The 20,341-nt window shown below is 40.6% G+C and overlaps 2 protein-coding genes across 2 annotated transcripts in view; both read right to left on the bottom strand.

Annotated features, from left to right (window-relative positions):
• Positions 1-515: 515 nt before the first annotated feature.
• Positions 516-20,341, bottom strand: part of Ccn — a 30,500-nt gene continuing 10,674 nt past the window's right edge. Inside the window, exons 2-8 of the mRNA XM_066394130.1 lie at positions 12,439-12,559; positions 6,902-7,082; positions 6,761-6,852; positions 5,600-5,726; positions 5,347-5,543; positions 1,586-1,760; positions 516-1,309 (exon numbers count right to left, since the gene is read on the bottom strand). Of these exons, the coding sequence (XP_066250227.1) occupies positions 1,083-1,309; positions 1,586-1,760; positions 5,347-5,543; positions 5,600-5,726; positions 6,761-6,852; positions 6,902-7,082; positions 12,439-12,546 (1,107 nt within the window). The 5' untranslated portion in view covers positions 12,547-12,559 and the 3' untranslated portion in view covers positions 516-1,082. The remainder of the gene's footprint in view (positions 1,310-1,585; positions 1,761-5,346; positions 5,544-5,599; positions 5,727-6,760; positions 6,853-6,901; positions 7,083-12,438; positions 12,560-20,341) is intronic.
• LOC136411662 (uncharacterized) lies at positions 13,104-13,825 on the bottom strand. The gene is made up of 2 exons (XM_066394317.1): positions 13,559-13,825; positions 13,104-13,507 (listed from the first exon to the last, which is right to left on the bottom strand). The coding sequence occupies exons 1-2, from the start codon at positions 13,740-13,742 to the stop codon at positions 13,104-13,106; spliced, it is 588 nt and encodes a 195-aa protein (XP_066250414.1). The 5' UTR covers positions 13,743-13,825.

Below are 20,341 nucleotides of genomic sequence, written 5' to 3' on the forward strand. Positions count from 1 at the left end.
GAATCCTAACAGTAATCGGGGTCAAAATGACCCCGTATCTGTGAAACTAAAAGAGATGTTACAAGCCAGTTCCTGTAGACTTATAGGTCTTATGGAAACGATTAATTTGAACTCTTTTCTAAGGCAATGCTCCACTAATTCCCTAGATATCGACTCTCAGAGTTGTGGTCCTGTAGACCCGATTTAAGGGTCAGCAGTAGGTACCGCAGGCGGCCGGGAAAACAAATGAGTAACTGAGCGCTGACGTTCAACGCCATTTTGAATTGTCAAAATCTATTTGGTATGGTGACGGTCCATCGAAAGCTCTTCGAATTTTCGTGAAAAATCCCATCGCCAGAGCGGGAAATTCGTTTAAAAATGAAATGTTTAGAACGTAATCGAGTGCAATTTAATTGGCTCAAAAGCGACTTTTCGTAGAACAAAGAGGAGACTTATTACTAGGGCTCTAATGTCATGAATAGTAAGTACCCAATTGATTTTTTTAGCTTTGAAAGGGGAACAAAAAGACGAGTAAATTGTGATAAAATGTTCATTTATTGTTCCTTCTAAACTTTTTAAAGTACATTCGTAGTACAACGTAATTATATACAATTATTGGGATTTATAATGATATACAAACAATAATTCCTTAACCCTAGAAACAACCTAAAAGTCCTTGATTTCGCACAACCTGAATGAACAATGTTTACATTCGTTTGTTAAGCTCGTAATTACCGCACTGCGTGATATAAACGAAATTCCCACTTAAATCAAGGTCTTACCCCCCAAGATGGCGCCATTAGTTAGTCAGCTATTTTAAGGAGTTTTAGCGCGACTTGTATTAGTGCTGGGGTGAGTGAGTTTTTATAGGCACTAATTAAATTTTTCAAGTGCTCTAACTATTTAGACATGGACACTAACCGAATTTGATAAAAAGTACACTTTGGTATCTCTCCTAATAGAAAACTATATTGTGTTTATTCCCTATTTCCTTCACCACGCTCAATCTCCCCTAATAAATGGACCCGAATATATGTATGTTTTGCTGATATGCACAGATTCATGCACACTAAGAAACTTCCCCATTTTTTACAGAGAAAAAATTATGTTCGATGCACCCGATGCAGAATTGGCTCCATTTGAGTAGTCCCGGGCTCTAAAGTGGTCAAATCGGGAGTACACCGGCACTTTAGAACCCACTGCACCAACACTGTGATCAATCTGGAGTCGTCAGAGTCGTACTTAGGAGGGAATTCATCCGCCCAAAAGTCCGCTGCAGGTTCCAGGTACTCGGGTAGGAGGTCTGAAGGGCTCTCCGACGAGCCCGGCCCTGCAACAAAGAATAATAACTATTAAGGTGTTTTGAGGACTCGTTTTGAAGCCATCAATCTCGCCCTTCACGTCCAGGCGAAAAAGGGGGACATGAGTAATTCAATTCGCTGCATTTAAGAGGAGAGAGGAGTTTTTGTCGGATGCATTTACGGGCGAAATTTTCCATTAGTGGACAATATGCATAAATAAATGAAATTTGATGGCCGAAGTGTGGATGAAGATTTGAGTGGGTTAGACAGGATTTAAATGGGGTTTTTCCGACGTGGCAACTTGCCTTCGCATATGAAGTCCACGTTCACGGTAGTGCTGAGGGTAGGTCGACAGTCCATGCCTGGCAAAGGGCAGAGGCCGCAGTACTTGGGCCGGAATCTTTTCCTGCTCCTGCAGGGGCCAAAACGCAAGAAAACGGGCTCGCTTAGACGGTGGGTGGCTTTGCATTCATGGCCCTTCTGAGAAATTAAGAAAAAGTAGAAAAAATATATAAAATATAAATACATATAGAGGGCGGCCCTGAAACGATTTTGTAACGCTTGAGCAAAAATTCCTGAACCTAAAACAAGGCGCTCTAGGCAAACTTGCCTACACTGGTGGCCAAAAGTGAATTGACAATCCTATACATGAAGAATTTTTCTATCTCAAAAATTTAAAAACCATACTTGGCCAACAAATATGTTACTAGTGTATGTGTTTAAATATGAACATTATTTATCTGGAGTGGATGATCGTATCATTAAAAGAAAAAGAATAGGGTGATCGTTTCTTTTACTGACTTTAGTTCGAAACTTCTTTGCCTCTTGTAAAATTTTCGCCAGGTATACAGGTTCTCCACAAAAAAAATATTTACGATACCTTGCTTTTTTTTTGTTTTAAAAGCAATGTTAAAATATGTGTTTTGCGCTTCCTACGCAACAATAAAATAAATATTCCGTACATTTGGTATACTGATAGTGTTTACTATGATTGTTGTTGGTTGAGGTTGAATCTATTGTAAATTGAATAATTTTTGGTTTTTTAAAATCAAACGTTATTCTATCGCCGAAAAGGTTGACATGCTTTTAGTGTGTGGATTCTGCGGAGGAAATGAACATATGAGGGTTAGAATCTATGGCAACAAATATCTAAATAACAGAATTCCGAATCATCAAACTTTCGCGAGTATTGAAACGCAATTTAGGAAAACGGGTAGTTTTAATCCAGACAATGTTAGTCGAAGAGGCCAACGCCAAAAAACGCCAAAAATTGAGAAGAAAAAATACGGTGCCATCCAAGTTTATTGGTAGAATATTTATGAAAGTAAAAAATCCCAAAGAAACCCATTCCTAATGGAGTTTCCAATAATTCCTACTGTAAAAATGAATGACAAGGAAATCTGCAGGAGTTCCATCGAGAGATAGAATTGTGTTTAAATATTAATTTCAAATATTGAAATAGTTGTCTGCACAAGTCAGAAACGTGTTACTAATAAAAATTACAAATTCCGGACAATTTGATGAAGCAAAAGTTCTCCCTACAAGATTGCCACATGGTACTTGTGGCTACTGCTTGTTAGATCACAATTATCACGCAACTCTCGAGAACCTAATTAATGATAAACAAAAAATGATAGAAAGAGGTGTTTTATTTAAAAAAAAACTATAATAAATTGGGTGTTTTATTGCTTTATTTGCGAACAATCCCATTTTACAACAAACAGAAAAAAAATATTATCATAAATGTATATTAATAACAGGGTGTAGCTTTAATTTACAAGAGGAGAGGTAGCTTTTTTGGCAGTTTTCAAACTTGGAAGGGACGCCGATATCTCGGAAACGCTCGGGGCAATTGCTTTGAAAAATATCTCAAGTCTATCGTCTCGATGCGCTCCATAACCCTACGCAAATCGCCTTACAAAATGTCTTTTGCTTATATAATTTACTTAGTTCCCTGCAAAGGTCACATACTAATAAAAATTGCGAATCCTGGACAATTTTATGAAGGAAAGGACGTCACTGCAGGATAGCGACAGATGCTTATGGCCATTGTTCAGAAGAGAATTAAATTTATAAGCTCACATATATTATTCAGTCCTCCAAGTTAAGTTTTAACAGACTGAGACAAAATTTTAAAGTTGGTAGTTGTTTTATCTTTATTATATGTATATGAATTATGAACACGATGTATGAAATTCTAAATTATTATAGTACTGTTCTCGAAAATCCTCTGACTTCTTTTTTTATCAAGTTCTCTTTGCAGTAGGAAATGTATTTTCTATCCCGTCGTGATATGTTTGCATAATGAAGCTACTGTCTTGAATTCCTAAATTTTTCCCCATTTTTACTAAATCTGGAAACATCGCACATCGTGTGCAAAACCGATCAGCTGTACCGTTACAAAGGCAGGTGGTACCGATATCGCTTCGTATGTGATTCATTCGAACGTCAACGCGTTGACGAATAAGATGTTAATAATGCGCGCTCCAATAATCGGGATAATCGGGTTATCTTTTGTTTTAAAGACTCGTGAGTTGCGCCGTTAGCGCGTCCGTGACTTAGTGAATGAAAGTGGGGGGGCGTTGAACTGTCGTATTGGGAGTGAAAGAGGATTTTGCTAAAGTCATTCTGGCTCACGCTTTCGGTGCTCGGGGATGGGTTTTGATTGTTTTTCTTGTGGTTCACAGTTTAATTTTGTCAGGTCAATGAGAACGATGTTATTAGAATTTTAGTTGAAAGTCGAAATTATTTGAAATTTTGGCTCTTCTTAAAGATACTTAGGGCCATCTTTGGACATAGCCGAAGATTAATGTCGCAACTTGAGCTGTTTCTAGGATTTAAACATTTTTTTTTGTATTTCAGGTCTTAATTGTGTACGCCTCAGCTTTGATTGAACATTCATTGTTTCGAAGATGTTTTTTCAAGACTTAATAATGTATTTTTTTATGTTCCAGGTCTCCATTGCGTACGTCTCTGTTTCGAGTCGAAATTAATTCGAAACTCGAACTATTTCGAAGATTTTTTTTCAGGAATTAATATTGAATTCTTCTTAGGAATTAATATTGAATGTTTTTGTGTTTCGGGTTTCAATTGTGTGCACCTCTACTTCCAGTGAAAATTCTTTCGAAACTCGTGTTTCGAAGATTTTCAGGTTTTTTTTCAGGAATTTATTTTTTTGTGCTATATATATCGCAAGTGTCGTGAAATACACTGCATATTAAAACATATACTCGTTTATTTATATATATACATACAGTAAAAGAGGGTCATTGTAAAACCCTCAGTAAATCTTGTGTGGCCCTAGCTCAAAATCGTTGTCACTTATTTTTTGCGAGTTGAGAAAAATTTAAGAACCCATAATCCTGCCCCTCACCCTCGGATTTAGAGGAATCGTAACTCATCTAATGCGACTTAAGTCATATGGAACTCTTAATCGCAACTTAATGTCTGTAAAACTTGTCTATCTTGAGTCGAGATCCCAATCATGTTTTCATCCCTATAGTTTTAATCTCTCTCGCTTTCGAGCAAAAGCTAATGTGAAACAACAAAAGTGGTTTTAGGGGTTTAGAAAAATAGTTAAACCCCGCTGGTGGTGGATTTATGGCAGCACCCCTAAAGGAAAATCTCAAAACAGCACCTTATAATTCAATAGCTCGAGAACAATGACCACAGGAGCTTACACGAGCCCGGCAAAAGGAAAACCCTGAAAAACTTTATTGTTAAGGGATTTACTTCTTCCCTTCGAGCTCGAGAGAAAGATTTACTGCCGCAATTTCTCACACTTCGACTGAGCATTTTTTCGCTTAATTTTCCCTTAATTTACCAAATCATACATAAACAATAATAGAAGGCTAAGACCACACATATTTGCCTTCTTGACCTGCATTCCAACGTTACTAAACAGAAGTTCTTTAGGGACAGGGCCGGCTTTGCTGCAGTGTTCCTGGGTAAGTTAGCCGGATCTATAGGAAACTTATATTTGCTCTATAAAGGGCTTTTGGTATTTACGAAATTCCTTTGAGATATGCTTCAATTTGTCATCACAGTTTGTACCACAATTTCTTACCCTTAAATGATGGTGTTTTCGATGAGTCGCCACGTAGTCTTTATCTTGACAACGTCTAATCTGGCAAACACGCGTTTCTGTATCCGAAGAGCACTTGGCGTTAAGATTAGACTTTCTGGAGGATAATCCAGATCCGCAGTCGCTGCTACAGGACGACCACCTCGAGAAGGAGGGCTGGCAGGACGGGGGTTGTTCTGCTAAAAGTTGAAACCATGTCGCATTGAATTTTGAGGCCTACAAAGCAGGTTTTTACCTGTCCTGCTGTCGCACATCCACTCTCTGCAGCACTGTCCTGATACATCCACCAGTCGGGGGTGTTGGCACTCTCTGGGAGATATGTGCTCTTGGGGGCAAAGGGAGGAACATCCATAAGTGCCATTCTGGAAAATAAAGTACAGTTTAAGGGTAACTGGCACTGAGATTGAGGATTTGTAGAAATGAAAATTGACTGGCGCTTTTCCGCTAAAATATTCGGGAAAGTTTACAATGGAAACGAGCTTTATCCAAGTTTAGAGCAATTCAGCTGAAATTCTTGATTTTGCTTTTCCAGGCTTCCGATTTAGGGCTTAACCGGGTTCTTTGTCGGGTGAAAGTTAGTCTGAAAGTTTCCAGAGTTTGTCATAGAAGGCAGACTGGCTCTCTAACCGTTTTGTAGTTATTGGGAAATGGTGCCTAATGGAAATCAACTATTCTAACGTCTTTTGATCATTTCTGAGCTTGCATAACTCATTTCCTCCCCTCCGTCACTTCTCTCTTCCTCTCTCGCGTGAATTCGCAATTTCGCCATAAAACATGAGCCAGAAAAGAACAGCAAAACAACCCCCATAATCGTGTCAAAACCGTCAGCTCCGCAGCAAACACGCACCCTGTTTATCGACCGATTAGACCAGACAAAAGTCAAACCTCAAACTTCCAGGAACTCTTTTAAAGTCAAATTTAATGGAGAAACTTCGAATTTACTACCCCTCTTTAAGCATATGCCTCGACATTACCACCCCATATTTACGATCTCGTTTATGTCACTTGTCTGCAACCAGTGTCAGCTGTCAAATATCTCTGGAGACAATGAAAGTATACGCTGGGGTGTAAAACTGGAAAAATCCCCCTAAAAAAAAACATAATAAGGACGGTTTTATGTATACACAGTTTTGACAAATGCTTGTTTGTAAAGGGAGGGAAGATATGAGAAAAGTTCGCTTTTTATTTAAACGAAAACACCATTCAAATGCTAATTTTCAAGCAGCAGAGGCTTCCAGCACCAATTTAAATCTCCACTTAATCTTTCTACTTTCTATAGATAGTCAAATGCTAATTTGACTCTTTCAAGCAATAGTGTCCTGCAACCTCAGCGCCATCTCGCGGCTTCACCACTGTAAACTTAAAGAGGGAGCCACTTCATTTTTCTAATACTCACCTGACAAACACACTGTGTACGACAGTCCAAATTAAATGTTTCCCCGTGCTCGTAGGTTTGATTGTACACTATACAGGGCACTCCTGAAGATTCTGCAATAATAAAGATTCATTTTGAGGTTATGTTCGGGCCTTAACTGACCTCTGCAAATGCCGTCGCTGTCCCCATGCCTATACCTACAGACCAACCCTTTCTGGATGTCGCAAGGGGTGTCCTCAGTACAGGGCTCTCCTAATTGTCTGGGGCAGGGGCCACAGTCTGTGCACTCGCCCTCCGAGGGCGGGCAGCTGCAGGGGTTGGGGCAGGGGTAGATTATTTCTTCCTGAAATACATTTTCACATCTAATTAATTAGCAGGAATTTCATCGCCGATAAGGACGTTTGTCGGTTTGGAAATATGTCTAGAGCGCCTTTTCGGCTGTTGAAAAGGGGTGCGAGCGCCCCTTGTCTTCTTCGACAAACAATCGCCCATTCAGCACGCTTCAGCAATTAATTTTAATTACTCTGGACTTAATTGTAATTTTCTTCTTGATAATAAAGTAAAGGAAACAACCGGGAAAGGTGTGTTTGGCCTGGCAATCTGGAAACTGCCTTTTTTGTTTGGCGCTTCCTGAAGTCGGCTGGGATTGCAGTGGGTTGTTACTGGAAATTTCAATATTTAATTTAAAGTTCATTAGAGCCGAAAAGTTTTTTAGTCCGATGCAGAGGCGCACTAGGGGGTAGAAACTCTGAAATCTGCAAACGACCATTTTTACCTTGCTCCAAGGAAGCGGCTAAAAACATAGCCTCGGCAATAGCTATTGTGCGCCCCTGGAATTTCAGCATGTCTCGGCAACATAGTTTCGAAAAAAATTAAGCTTAATGAAATCAGAGGCGTGCCAAGTCTGAAAACTATCGCTGCAACTATGCGAAGATACTCAACTTCTGAACTTCCAACGTGATCGCTTCAGCAACAGATGCGCACTAGGCTTGCAAACTGTCGCGGAAACGTCGCGTTGCGTCAGGCGGATACCAGAGTTTCTTGGTGAGCGTAACGTCCTAAAATGGTAACAAAATTCCCGGTACCACAGTTGCCGTGAGTCAAACCAGTGGCGTGCTGCCCGAGAGTAGTTCATAAGTTATTGCTTAAGTTTCCCGACAGTGGCGGCACGCAACTCATGCTCACCGATGCAGCTCTAGCGATTCGACTCTGCCAAATGCGTCGGGGGAACTTGGCAACACCGCAGCAGTCTCCAAAAGACGCATTAAGGTGTGTTCGAAGCTAATTATCCCCAAATGTCGTTAGATCTTTATCAGATTACGCAGTTTGCATATATTAGCCGACTTTAATGCCTTTGGAGGAAACTTCCCCAAAGTTGGGGGAACAATAATAAGTTTCCAAACTGCAACACCTTCCAATTGAAAACTTCAAAGTTAAGCAATATCACGGAGGCAAACGTGAGAATAAGGGAAGAAGATACTTGGGCGAAATTAAAGCTTACGAGTTTTGACGGTGAACTGCTGGGGTTTAGGGGGAGTTTTCCCCCCATTTGATTCCGTCACCTTACGTTGTTAATTCAACTTTGAGTTTTATCGGAGATCTCCGTACGACCTTACAGGGGCGAGTTCGATCTTAGAAGAGTTCGTATCGCGTTATCTCCCCTTGCGGGGAGCAAACTTTTTCATAAATATAGAGTGGCTCCCCGGGCTGCACAATGGGGATTTTTAATTTTAAATGAGAATTTCGGCCAGCGGCCTTTTGTGTTCGATTAATTGAATTTCCAAGTAGAATCAAAAGTTTTTTAAGCAACAACAAAGGGGGCGGTTTCAGCCCTCTGACGTTGTGAAGCCTTTAAAGCGATATTCGGTGTTTTGTCAATGGTTCGATTAAAATGAAAGCAGGATTTAGGAAATCTGATTTTTTTGATTTTTTGAGTTTTGATAGCACTCTCAGTGCTTCATGATAGACTTCTAACCATAAAATTAGGGTCACTGGAAAAATCTCACAAAGCTCATACAAGTTCTGGGGGTATTTTTTCAGCTTGGAATGCTTTCCCTTCGAGATCTGAAACGATCTCCATGTTCAACGATCAACATGATGATGAGCTTTCGACAAAAAAACGGTCTCGTACCAAAATTCCTGAAGTCATAACAATCAAAATATATCGAAAACTGGTGAAAATCGGTACTATATTGTACTATGAAACTTGTGTTTATTTACAAAAAAAACATTTTTGTCAAAAAAAAACTCCAATGTTTAAAGAAAATGAAATAAGGGTCAGTTTCCGGTTTAACCGGAAGTCATCAGGTTGAAAACATTCTTGCAACGTCGCGTTTTTTCTGCAAGACAAAAATGCATTAAACTTGTCATTTTCCATATACGGATTGTGTCAGCTCCCAATGGCGAACCCTGTAGAAGATGGACGTGGACAGCGCGAAACTGCTAGGAACTGTAAAGTAAGTCTATTTAGTGTGCAACGAGTGTTTCAGCGGTATGAAGAGCCTGAGCTGCTTACTCGAAGACGCGGATGAAGACGAGGAAGGACTATAACAGCTAGAGGTGGCTGTTATTGCTTTGAGGAACCGAACGGCTACGGCAGTTTCCCTTCGAACTCATCTGCAAGAAGTGGAAAATGCAAACGAAAACGAGTGGACCGTTAGACGGCGACTTCATGCTATTGGATTATCCTCTCGAACAAGAGCTAAAGAGCCTTCGCTTTCTCGCAAACACTGGATTGCGAGGTTGAATTTTGCACGAAAACGCTTGGCTGGAACAGTAGAGGATTGGAGTCGCGTATTGTTAAACGGCTTCCACATGGTGGAGGCTCACTTATAGCATGGGGAGGAATTTTTTTTGAAGTTCGTACAGAGTTAGTCTTCATCCAAAATGGTACTTTGAATGCGTATAAGTACCTGACAGAGATCCTAGAAGAGCATGTTGCACCGTTCAGGATTATTCTTCCGGAGAACGCAACATTTATGCACAATAATGCACAGCCGTATGGTTACCGTTTTTCTTGACAAGGATCGAATTGCGCGATTTACCTGGCCTGCTCGAAGTCCGGATTTGAATCCGTTAGAGCATGTTTGGGATGAGATAAAAAGGCGCTTACGGAGACATGTGCCGGCTCCTAGAGATTCCAGAGAGCTTCGCGAAGTGCAGGAATCGGACAATCTTCCGCAGGATGTGATACAAAACCTGATTCAAAGCATGCCTGGCCGCCTATAAGCCGTCATCTCTGCCAGAGGAGGAAATACCCGGCACTGAAGTTCGCAAAAACTTTTATATTCGGGATAAATGCATCTTCTTTAATGTATTGTAATTATTTTTGATACATTTTGCAACAAGAACAAAAATTCCTCTTCGTTCGAGCAATCGCGACGGAATCACCGCATAAAGTTAGTAAATTATGTTACAGGCGAAAAAAAATTTGAATAAACTATAAGCCATTAAATTAGATGCAAATTACGAGGTAACCCTAATTTTATGCTCAGTAGTGTATTTATATGGGGGAGGCACTCTAAGTCCTCATTTTCTCGACGCTGAGTAGTAATAAAACGAGCCGAAAGAGAACAGTTTTTAAGGGCTAAAAGTGGCAACATCGGTCCGAGCCCTTCAGAAAAAAGGCCGATAAAACTTAGGCGTATTTGCCAAATCGACGAAAGTGGATTTGCGATTATTTTAAAATTGGATATTTGCAGAACACAGAATCGGATCGTTTCGCTTGATGGACTGAATTCGGTTTTATTGTGCAGTTTCGCATTGTTATAGCCCCGAGTTTGTTAGCGTGTTTCCAGGTGAAATTGATATTTTCCAATGTTCCGCTTTGAAAAAATCTGTCATGAAATTTGATAGTGCCGCGAAAGTCGCAATAAACACACCGAGAAGGAGCATTAGAATCCACTGCCAGAGGAATTCATACACGCCTCGAAGCTAATGTTGGAAACTTTGGAAAAATAAAAGTCGAAAGCAGTTTAGACTGCAGTTACCTTCCGACACAAAGGGCGACGTCTTCAAGATAAATTGCGTGCGATTAAATGTAATTTCGAAAGAAACGACTCACTTAAACGCTACTCAGAAATACGAGCCTCTTGTTTAATCTGACGTACTTTGATGTCAAAGAAAAGGGAAGAAGGAATTTTTGCTTCAATGCCTTTTCATTAGATTGTAAAGGGGAATTAGTCATCGAGTACTGCTCCTACGCGAGATATATATGTAGGTGTTGAGAGTGCTACCGCGGAACCTATATTTTTAGTCTTCTGGCACCTATTGAGGCCATAATCACTCCCATTCTTAACTTTAATATCCAGCTATTCTCTATGTCTCAAAGCTACTTTTATGATGCATTACGAAGTCTTTACAACCCCTTCTCCGGGAGATTATTCGCCTTAAATCCGCCCTTATCGAGGGTAATTTATTCTTAAAGGTACCTCCTTTGCTCTAAGCTAATTACGTGGAATATCTCCTTTTTGAGGGCGTTCAAAGGATATTTTTGCAGTGTTTTGTGCTCGGTTTGTCGGTTTGGCCATTTATTTAAACAAACCGTCAATAAATAACCAGAGTGGTCCAAAGCCTTTCCGATTAACTAAACCCGATTAAAAATCGATTATAAAGTTCGGCTTTTCAGTTCGAAACCCACAAATTTCGCTCTTTGTTGTTCTTGATAATTTACAAAGTAAAATAAATTTGTATTTATTCGTTTCCGGACGTAAAATAAATTGTTATTCGGCGGGAAATGTTATTTTTAGTTTATGCCAGAAATCCCCTTTTCAATGCGGAATAACTGCTTACGAGGCACCGCCCCCGTGCGAAACAGTTCCGGAAGGTGGTACTGCGCAGTTTTCCTCAACTTCCTAATCAGAGCGCCGATTCGAAAAATACAAAGGCCCTTATTTGCTGAAAGCAAACAATAAAACGCGCAAAAAGCTGTATTAGGAGTGTCGTTGTTTGCCCCGATGTGTGTATTTTCCCTATTTGTGTTTGCACGTCAAATTGGACCATTCAATAGCACCTTTTTCCATTTAATACAAACAGAAACTCGAATTGTTCAGGGAGGTTAGCGGCAGCAGCGCAGTTTGAAATCTAGCACCCTCTTGAGACAGTTTGATTAGTTCTGCGAAGTCAAACATAGATGGCGGCCTGCTTAATAACTTCCCCTTTAATAAAAATAGCAACACTCAAATTTTTCTACTCCGTAGGTTTTAGTGGGATTTCCTCGGGGAATCGACAAGAAATGCCTCGTCCCTACGCCCCGACACTAAGCACTACGCAAACACGCAAATATACGGGGACAACAAAGGGCACGAGCCCTTTATCCAAACCCTTCTTATCTGAGGTAATGTGTTTCTTATTGTCTTTCCCAGGACAAATTTGTGTCCTAAAACTCCCAGGATTGCGTCTTTGTTTTTAGTCCTTTTAACTCTGATTTCTTCCTGAGGGATTCGAATCTTAATCTCGTAACTAATCAATGGGACGACGTCTTATTAAGAAACTTCCCGGTACGCAAACAAATTTCTCAATGTCTGGAAAGTGTAGCCAGTTTTCCATTATGTCCTAAAGCCCCGTCTGAATGTTCCAGATCGCTTAGCCGGAAGTGCATTTTGCTTGGTTAAATCGGGGTTCGATTCGAAATTGAGGCGTTGCACACAAAGGCATAAAAATGTAACGAATAGCTAAAAATTGCTCAAAAAAATACTTACATTCGCATCGAAAACAATGGGCGGGACCTCCCGTTTCTTGGGCCTGATGCCGGAGGCTATAGGGCCGAAACTCAGGACTCCTAGGAGGATGATCGAGCCGCACACCATTACTGTCCAAAACCTGCAAATTGAACCACTTAAAACAACCCCTAAATGCTCGATCGTTAAGGGAGAAATAAAACATGCGAACCCTGATATCGCAGATCTTTATTATCGAAGCGATCTGGCGGTTAATGCTTCACAGGTGAATTCAGTAAATTCGATTATAATGTTCATTACTTTAATTAACAAAACTAAATTATTAGTGCACTCTTTGGCACTCTCAACTTTATCAATCGATCAATTATCTCATCAATCAATTCTTGACTAAGTCCACCTCTTTTAAATTACGCGATCTTGTTGTGCATCGTTTCTAAATTAAAAATTCGCCATTTTGCCTAGGACATGTGGCGCTGCAGCCATTTTTAAAAGTTTTAATCCGCCATTTTGTCCCGGACATGTGGCGCTGCAGCCGTTAAAAAAATTTCATCTGCCACTTTATTTCACGATTTCCAAGTGTTGTTTTTTACCAGTCAGTTCTTTTTATTCAACAACAGTTTTTGAATTTGGGACGCTGATCGTAGTACATAGAAAGGGACGTTAACAATGTTCATATCACAAACAGTTTAAATATTCTCTGATGAAGTGGACTCGGCCTTAAACGTTTCAGCCTGCCCTTTGTCCCTCCTCTTCAGCTCAGCAACCAACTGCAAAACCCTAATTTGAAACTCTATGGTGTCGTCGTCATTTAATCTCTCCAAAGAGGGCAGAATGCCCTTGAAAAAGCACAAGTGCCGACTCTCCTCGGGAGCTTTCACTGTTGTGTGCTGCGAATCCTCATTTTTGAAGAAAAGCTGAGAGTCATTGTCGCTTGCTGAGTCGTCTGTCAAACTCTTGCTGAGAAACTGCAATCTGTTGCTGTAGACGTACTTCTTCCCCTCAGACACTCCTGCAATGGACTCCCTCTCTCGCCTCAAAGTCCTCACGTAGCCGTCTCGGATGTTCCACCACTTTTTTGTTACGAGTTTGGCTGAAACTCACACTTACTCGGACCTGAATGAGTACAAGTGAAAATGCTCACAATACTCGGCCTTGTTTTGGTCACTGAGGGTGTCGTAGTCGTCAAACAGCTCTCTGCAAATCTCCTCCCACGAGGCCTTAGTTTGCGCCTTGTTCTTGTAGGTATGAATGGTTTTATCCCACAGAACCGGTCTGGCTTCAACTAGTGCTATAAGATGGAAGGCACACACCCGGATTTTGTTCATTATTTCACTTTGGTTTTGTTTACTGCAACCAACGTGCAACGCAACGGACCGACTGATATAGTCCGATAACCTTCGATTCAACTAGAGATGGCAGACACAGTTTTTGGTGATGGAGTGAGGGCAACGGTAGTTCGCTACGTGGGCTCAGCTCTAGCGCCAGCCTCGAGACATGAGCAGTGCAGTTAGCCGGGGTCCGATATCCGGTGCCGGACAGCTGTATGGCCCGTATTCAGCCTTGGAAACGTACAGGAGCGGCTTAGACCGAAACGATACTCGGCAACAGTGTTTTTAACTTTAATTTCTACCGGGCTATAACACGTTAACTAAACGAGCACAACACAAATGGAATTTGCCAATTAAAACTTGCTAGACGAAACAAGGAAAGACGTGCACAGTTTCCAACTTCATGTGGCGAGAAAGAAATTATCGAGCCACCGTCGAAGCGTCCATTATTAACGCACTCCAAGTCAACCAAACAAACCTCTATACGATCTAACTTTAATTAGCGAAGTAACCTGAGAAGTAATCGCACTAGTAAGTAACGGAAATTCGAGTTAATCCCCCATTACTAATGGCATAGGAAAATATGAGCGTTTAAAATGCTTGGTGCAACCGCTGTCTTGGTTTATTGCTCAACGAAACAGCCCCATCGTGTCGGGAATGTAATTCTACACTTTACGTAAAACTTGTGATTATAAACTACCACTCATAGATCCACTTAAATTGCAATTTTCAGGAATTTGTACAGAACTTGTCCAAGCACGCGCCCCCTCTATGTCCTATATTAGGTGCCTTCACCATTTTGCTTGGAGCTGGCGCCTTCACCATTTCGACCAGAGTACTGAAACTACGTTTTCAGATAAATGTGGATGTTTACCAATTGCTCGTTTGAATCGATAGTGTACTTCCTAGTGGATATATTCCCATATCATTACAACTTTAAACATGGTGCTCGCTTTTAACATCGTTACCGAATTCGTTTGTGCAAACTTTGCCCGTAAATCAGGGCATAGATGCGACATTGTTCCCGGATTATTAAATTTCCAGTTTCGGATTTAGTTTCAGCGGAGGCCTGCCGGTTGTCGAAAGCCGTGAAGACAAGCAAAGCTCAGGTTTTACCGCAAACTGACGAGTACGTATTACAGGAAAGTTTGTTTGCTTGCTGTCGACACGTCCTCTAATAGTTCGCACAGCAATATTAATAACTTTTACATGATTTTATTGCGGTCGTAAAGGAAATAAAACAACGGCCAAATTGCGTTTTCCCGGAGATTTATGACTTGGTAACCACTGTTTCTCCGGCTCAAACCGAACAATACACGAAGTTTCCGCTTTGTTGTGGGGGGGGGGGGGGGACTCAGCCTCCCCCCTCCCCTTTGCTGTGTTTAAGCACCTTAACTATCTTGTTCGGCGCGAGATACAAACTGGCTAAATTACCCCGGGAATAACGCGAATGAGTATGTTGTTTATGGTGTGTGCGATAACATTAATTCAGTTAATTGCCTGAGCAGAATTAATCTTCAAAGAGCTTTGTCTTGTTGTTTAGAACAGTCACAACTATTCGTTATTATTTGCTGTCACTAGTTTTAACGTAACACTGCGAAAACTATACGTGTGTCAATGGATACGGCGCATCCGGAGATTAGTAGCATTAACCGCTCAATAAACATGCGCATTTAAATTCCGGCTACATTTGAATCCAATTTTTTCCCAAGCTAAAGCGGAACTACGCTCTAAAAAGGCCCTTAAGGCTCCCTCAAAACTTTGCCCACTTATGCACCGATGTATATGTAAGTATCTGTGCTTGAACTTTATGTACTCCGAAATTAAATTTCCGCAGTAGTTCCGAAAATGGGGCCTTATTTATACCGCACTCCTGATCCGAGATGAGTTATTTAAGAGGAGTAAGTCGAGAACTTGCAAGTTGCCCCACAGCAATGCCCGGCCAAACTGCGGGCAATGGTGTAAATGCCCAATTACACTATACACGTGCAATAAATTTCATAACGTTTGAAACAGGGATTTTCGCTGTGGACGCGGACTTGAATTTATCCGAATTCATTCGTTCTGTGTGAATGGAAGCCGGATGCAATATCCAGCGGCCGGACACATCAAAAACGTAAAATAAATCAAAATCGTTTTTGCTGACCAGCCCTGATCATATGTTGCGGCCTAGCGGACAATGGACTCCCCGTTTATAGCACAAAACCCTCCGAATTGCAGATATTAGTTTTCTTTTCAGGGAAATTATGTAATTATTAAAATAAAACGGCATGCAATAACTACCATTTTCGTTTCGTTGATTACGATAAAATAGACTTCTTGCCACTGGACGAAGGGCTACACGAGGTGAGAGAAAGGTAACTGTTTTCAGACAATTGTGACATTTGTAAAAGAAAAGATAACGAAAGATACGAATAACAAAGAAGGATAATTGTGGCACTCTTGTTATCTAATAATATATCGCCGTGTTTACGGAAAAACAAAGAAGTAGGCAGTTTTGACGCTCTATGTATATATAGAGCCCAATATTCGTGAAACATATTCTAACGTAAAGAGATTTAGATAGATCACGTTGTGGAAGACTTGCAACCCGTCTTTAACCCATTTTGGGTAAAACTGCGCCTAGAGGCGGAACACATTAAATATTCACAGTACTAAAACTGTATCCTTCAGAAAAATGGTGAGAGCTGAAAAATCACACGTATAAGAAAACCCGCGTTTTATATGGGCCTCCGCATTTATATGGGCTTTATATTCCCAAAAGCGTGGCGTAAAATATATATCTAAAATAATAGAAATCTGAAGGATTTGCACCGGAAAACGGGTCGTTTAAAAAGATGGAACATCCCTGGATTCCCTCGGGAAGCGGGGGCGTATATATGCAAACTGAGCGATTTTTTCAAGCGTTTAAGTCGGAATTGATCCGTAAATGGGGTTAGTTATAGCCGGCAATCATGTCGAGCTCAAACCAAAAAAAGCGTTTATTTTCTCAGAGTCTAACATCGAAAAGGAAATCTAAAATTGAAGTTATAAATGAATGGGAAAAGCAGAGCGCAGAAGCAGCTGTGGGGCTCTGCACCGAGGGGCAGGCTTAGTAGCTCCTATGACATTAGGGGCGGGGCCCGGTACCTGAGAATCGTTTAGTAGGCGGAGCTTAGCAGCTAAGGCGGCATTGGCAGAAGGAGCTCCACTCAACTTCAAACGAGCAACCGTTGATTGCGAGAATTTAGGAAGACAATTCCATAAGTAGAAACTTTCCGCAGGATCGATTTTTCGGCCTCGTAACTCATTTCCCGCAAAATAAAAGTGGCAATCAATATGGGGCGCAATTGATGAAATTTAGGTCAAAACTTAGGTATTGAGCCTTTTAAGAGAGGGCCCTTTGTGCAGACCTTCGGTTGATTAAGCCGAATGAAATTCCAATCGGAAGTGTATTTGCCATTTCTTGTGGCCAAATTTAACTTTAAACTGGTGTATAAAGGTATTGTCAATTTCAGCGAAATAAGTTGGAATTTCCTCTTTCCAGTGAGAATTTTTATGCGGTTTCTGGAACACTTCCGGAATATTTTGCAGTCCCAGATGGAACTGATTCGTCACGTATACGTATGTAAACATGGAAAATATTGCGAACCCATATATTTATATTGGTGTATACAGCTTTGGGACCGGGTCAATTGGAAATAGTTTCAATCAAAATCTCAATTTCAGATAAATTAGGTAACGTAGCTCATGCAGGGATAATCAGACTATCGCTCCTGCAAATCATGTTCATGTGGCGTAATGTTGTGCATTACAACCCGAAATAATCTAATAATCAGGTCAAGATGGGTAGTGACACCCACCAAGGGTCTGCCGTTATATGATAAAAATCAACGGGTAACGTTGCACCTTTCTTCAGATATTCAGACGCAGGAATCTCTTTGCGATATTACTACTGCAAGACGTGCACTTCCCCGGCCGATCCGTCGGTGCGGTATATTCACATTTAAAAACTCTATTACTTATATCGGGTGTTAAAAAAGGAGTAGAAAATGTTTAAATGGATAACAGTATGGACCAAAATAACCAAAAAAACCTTAGTACGCATGGGTCTGCAAAGTAACAGTTTTGGAGATATGGATTTTTTTAAAATGTACTTGGCAACTATTTATTATCAATTTATTATGAACAAACAAAGAAAAGAAGCTTCTAGCGAAGCAAAAAATAAAGTTACATAAGATGTTCGAAGTGCCTTCCCTCCAATTCCAAACAGGCACAACATCTTTGTCTGAGAGATATTCGAACTCTTTCTGAAATTTTCTCATTGGTTAGCATTTCTTATTAATTCGCAGCTTCAGCTCCTCGAGACTATTTACAGGAATACCAGAGACTAATATTTCCACTTGTCCCAAAAAGAAGAAATCTACAAGGTTTAAATCAGGTAATCTAGCAGGCCAAATAAAAATTCATGTTGAAAGTGAGACATTTGCACCATCGTTTCTGGGACACCCTGTATATATAAGTATCGCCGGATGGGACGTTTAGACATCAGTCTTCCCACAAAATGTTTTTTCCTTAATAAACTCGACCAATGAGAGTCTTCAGCGTCCTAAATCCAAAACTATGTATCCCCATTACGTTCGGTCATTTCGACTCTAGTTACACGGATTTCAGGCCTTTTAATCGGGCTTCGCCTCCAGTTGTTTGTGTTTCGATTAAAGGCTATTCGATTAGAGATCCCGCTGTTTAGATAGAGTTTAAATCTCATTATCTGGTTACATTTCCAACGCGAATGTAATTTTCGAACTGTAATCGATTCGGCAAAGGTTTCTCTAATGCGAGATAATTCTGGCACACTTTGTTTCCCATTTTTAATTAAATGCATCGTAAGGCTCGCCCATTCATTCCGCCAGATTATTTGGATAGAGCCGTTAAGCGAAAATTGGCCGAATATTTCATTTTTAGCGTTCGGTGTCGTGATTGTGCCTCGAAGGACTTGAATTAGGCGCGAAGCACCTCGATGAGAGGAAATGGCTCTTCTAGCGGAATGAGTTTAGAACTGGAGGTTCAGCCAAAAAGACACGAAACAATTCATCAAAAACCCCGTGTTGAATCGCGATTAAGTCCTCTACCACCTCAATAAATAACGCAACAGGAAGCCACTCTAGGGATATAAATTTATAGCCTCTCAAAACGCTATCAGTTTCCTGAAGTTTTTCTCTTTTACCACTTCAGGTTCCGAGAAAATGGGTTCGGAATCCCGCCGGATTCCGTCCAGAAAACGCAAAAATCATATCGATTAAATTAGCTCGTTAGGGCTTAAACTTAATGCTGTACATATTTAAAAAGTATGGCGAACGTGCTTCACCGCTCGGTTTTTCCCTTTTTAAAGTTACGGAAGCGTAAATTGTCAACTGACGTAGTTAACGTTGATTCGTACGGTAATGTAGTCAAAGCCTCTCGGATTTAACGTAGTTATCCTGTAATTAAAAAAGTCAACGCTTTGAGTTTTAAGCTTTAAAGTTCTGCTTTTCGTACTGGCTTCACCTATTTAAAAATATTCTTACTGAATTATAAATCTAAAGTAATTCTATTGTGTAAACATATAAATAACGTTGGTGTGCGGTAACAATGCTTTGATGGCTCTATTATCAGTCATTCTTGGATAGTCAGACGTCGACGCGCTAGACCACGTGTTTCCGGAATTTTAATGAACAAAATGGCCCGTCAGTCTTCCAGATTTAAATTCAATTGACTGGTAAACGCGCTTTAAAATCAAGCTACTATGATTGGCCAAATTTAAATTTCAAAAACATCTATTTAAAAACTAACATTTTCAAATTTGCATATAAAAAAAAATTAGATCCATACTTGGTGAAGATCATGGCTGAGTGCCAACGCGGAACCCCTTAAGCTATAACCTGAGGTAATGCACACCTAATATTGCTACAATTGTGTTATGAAAGCTTTGTTGATAACTAATGGACTTCCCGAGAATCGGTCATTTTGTAAAACCTTCAAAAATATGCACAACAAAGACAAACCAACGATTTTTTTATATGACGTCATTGGTGAAATTCGTGAGTAGTATACCGAGCCTGGTCCTAGGAGAGTCGGGCGACGATGCGCCAAACCACGTGTTTTCACAATTTTAATAAACGATATGGCCTGTCAGTTTTCCAGACTTAAGTTCAATTGACTAGTAGACGTGTTTCGCTGTTCTACCCGAGCAAACTTAATATTCAAATTAATTATCCAAACTTGCGACATGCCGAGATTGGTCCCTCGGGAAAGCTGTTTCGGCATCATCAAGCGACTCGATATTTCAGGGAATTTTAGGGAACAAGTTACCCCGCCTTGTGGATGTTTCGCTATTACTCGTCGACGACATAATTTTCCCTCTTTAGAGGGGCTTTTGAGGATTTTAAAGCGACTTATTTCGCGGACTGAGCCCCGCCCTTGGCGAGGGGCTGTGTATCAATGTTTTCCCTTGAAATGCTGGTGTACATTGGCAGTGCCCTCCATGTAGGCGCAAGAGAGACAGAGCTTTCGGGAGATTGGCAGGAAAAAACGGAAAAACATCGCTGCGGCAACCTTTTTTTTTGCAGATACATTTC

This window comes from Euwallacea similis, chromosome 10, assembly GCF_039881205.1.
Source record: "Euwallacea similis isolate ESF13 chromosome 10, ESF131.1, whole genome shotgun sequence".
NCBI lineage: Eukaryota > Metazoa > Arthropoda > Insecta > Coleoptera > Curculionidae > Euwallacea > Euwallacea similis.

What these genes read in the sequence shown, in the direction of transcription:
- LOC136411662 (XM_066394317.1), bottom strand. Translation starts at nt 13,742, where the DNA reads ATGAACAAAATCCGGGTGTGTGCCTTCCATCTTATAGCACTAGTTGAA. An exon ending in CCAAAACAAGGCCGAGTATT is followed by an intron (nt 13,508 to 13,558) that starts GTGAGCATTTTC and finishes TGTGAGTTTCAG; the next exon opens with CCAAACTCGTAACAAAAAAG.